This window comes from Penaeus monodon, chromosome 2 (assembly GCF_015228065.2).
Source record: "Penaeus monodon isolate SGIC_2016 chromosome 2, NSTDA_Pmon_1, whole genome shotgun sequence".
In the NCBI taxonomy this organism is placed as follows: domain Eukaryota; kingdom Metazoa; phylum Arthropoda; class Malacostraca; order Decapoda; family Penaeidae; genus Penaeus; species Penaeus monodon.
This window is the reverse complement of record NC_051387.1, coordinates 61,330,336-61,332,835: the sequence shown is the minus strand read 5'-3', so window position 1 is coordinate 61,332,835 and position 2,500 is coordinate 61,330,336. Positions and strand designations below refer to the sequence as shown.

The following is a 2,500-nucleotide window of genomic DNA, read 5'->3' as shown; positions in this document are numbered from 1 at the left end:
CACGATATCGTAATATAGAGTAATGTAAATAATTTACCTTCGTACTTATATACATCATCGAAAAATGTATTTAGAATATCGCATTGGAATTTTTCAATATTATAAATGTTAGTGCAAAAGAGTTTAAAAAAATCTGAAACGCCTTCACCTAGCATTAAAGGAAACTATAAATGACACTACACAAGCCGGAATTAAGCCGGTTTGTTTACATCTGCGGCAACTCGAATTCTTCATGAGACGGAAAAATGAATTTCGGATGAACGGGACAGAAAGTATCAGCTGAATTGTGTTTGTGGTCTTAAACTGGTCCAGGCATCAAGTTGTATAAATTCAGATCTAAGTGAAGCTGGGAGAGATGTTGTTCAGCCTAAGAGACGTTCACCGAAATGTCTTCAGGCTTTCTGGTGTCTACGCGAATATGAACTTGTGTTCGACCAAGAGATATTTTAGGGCTAATATCAGCCGCAGATCAGTTGAAATGAAAGGTAAAGGTCCTTTTGGTAACATTGGCCTTTAAATTCTGGAGCTGCACTTGATTTAGTCCTTAATAGTGGTCACAATGTAGCTGGTAAAGTACAATCTTTCTTATCATTAGTGCATGATCTGGCTATATTGTCATTTTTGATTGCAGCACATAGTCACTCGGTGTGTTATATGGTCTAAACGTATTGAAGATACACCTGCAACGACTGTTGCACTGGCAGTGACCTCTGTGCTTTTGGCACTCTAAGAAAAGACAAACCTGCACCATAGAGATTTAGGAAAGATGGGGCTCTGAGAGCAGCCTGTGATTTGCCATTGAATAGGAAACTGGTCCAAGGTCTATCTTAGGGTTTGCTAGCTTTTGTTGGAGTGCCAGAGGCACAGAACCGCTAGTGGACTTTACTCTGGGGATGTGGTTCTAGGGTCAAAGATTACCACAGTTGTTGTGGCTGGCGAATTTCAAAATATCAAATCTTCTGCTGAGAACATAATAAACAAGATGAATAATTTTTAATTTCTGTACATAGTAATACTGATACTAATCCTCCAGATGGTTTCAGATCTTTCACAACCCCTAGCCAGTGGCTACAACCCTCGTGATGTGGAGAATGACTGGTATGCCTGGTGGGAGCAGCAGGGGTTCTTCAGAAGGCAAGGAGGGAAGGAGAAGTTCATCATGGTTCTTCCGCCACCCAATGTAACAGGGAGTCTTCACCTCGGCCACGCCCTCACATGTTCTGTGCAGGATGCCATAGCAAGATGGTTTGTAAATGTTTCTGAAAGCAAAAGTAGATAGATTTTCTTATGGGAAATTTTAAAGATTTGTCTGATTAATTTGTACTGTAATTCTTTATTTCAAATTTTCATATAAAACATGTATTACAGGCATCAGATGCTTGGTAATGAAGTTGTCTGGGTACCTGGATGTGACCATGCTGGGATTGCTACGCAGGTAGTTGTTGAGAGGCATCTGTGGGCCTCACAGGGACTCACACGGCACCATTTGGGAAGAGAAAAGTAAGTCAGACACAGGAATTGGTGAACTGTGTCAACACTTTGTTCAATGTCTCGGGTCATTTTATGAAAATAGATGAGAATTGCACAGAAACTGTTATTTAATTCTTTTTTTAATTTCATTTATTTGAGAGATATGCCTGCTGGCTGTGTAAGATAGGGAATAGTTCTGTGTTACAGATTTGTTGATGAAGTTTGGAAATGGAAAGAAGAGAAAGGAACTCAGATTTATGACCAGATGAAGCGACTGGGTGTGTCACTAGATTGGGACAGAGCAGTTTTTACCATGGATGAAGTAAGTTTCCACATGCACTAGTTTTCCAGTAAATCTAGAAATTGAAGGGAGAATCATGTATTGGTCTACGAGAGATTGAGATATCTTCTAACTTTTCATTATCTATTCATAAAGATTACTAATTAGAATTTGTGTATCATACCTCTGATGCAATTAGTATATTTGACTGAATGAGAGTTGTAATGAGGGTGCAGGAATAAAGTTATGTGGTTTGCTTGTATGTTGCAAGTTTGGTGATTACATTAATTATGAAGAAGCCTTTTGAAGGTGGACCTCAGGAAATCATTAGCTTTATAATTTTTTTTTCAGGTGATGAGTGAGGCTGTTACTGAGGCTTTCATCCAGTTGTTTGACTCAGGCTTGATATACAGAAAAAATGCCCTAGTTAACTGGTGCTGTGCCTTGCAGTCAGCAATTTCTGACATTGAAGTGGATCACTTACATCTGACAGGGAAAGACAGAGGTAGCAGTCCCAGGATATGAAAAGCCAGTCATCTTTGGCATGATGTATGACTTTGCCTACAGACTTTCAGATACAGGTTGGTGGCACTGCTTCTTGAGATGATATTCATGTTGAAAGCATTTACTATTTGAAAGAGAATGTGTTTTCTGTGCTTTGATAATCAGGAAAGTTTATCATCAGTGCTATGGATTCATGGAAATGTGTAATACATTTTCATGATAATTGTTGTAAAAAGTGTTGTTAAA

General features: G+C 38.8%; 1 protein-coding gene across 1 annotated transcript in view; it reads left to right on the top strand.

The window, feature by feature from the left end:
- The first annotated feature begins 355 nt into the window (after positions 1-355).
- The window catches only part of LOC119584370 (valine--tRNA ligase-like), a 10,461-nt gene continuing 8,316 nt past the window's right edge, over positions 356-2,500 (top strand). The window contains 6 exon segments of the mRNA XM_037932949.1: positions 356-485; positions 1,044-1,245; positions 1,369-1,500; positions 1,678-1,792; positions 2,102-2,242; positions 2,244-2,331. Coding sequence (XP_037788877.1) covers positions 356-485; positions 1,044-1,245; positions 1,369-1,500; positions 1,678-1,792; positions 2,102-2,242; positions 2,244-2,331 — 808 coding nt within the window.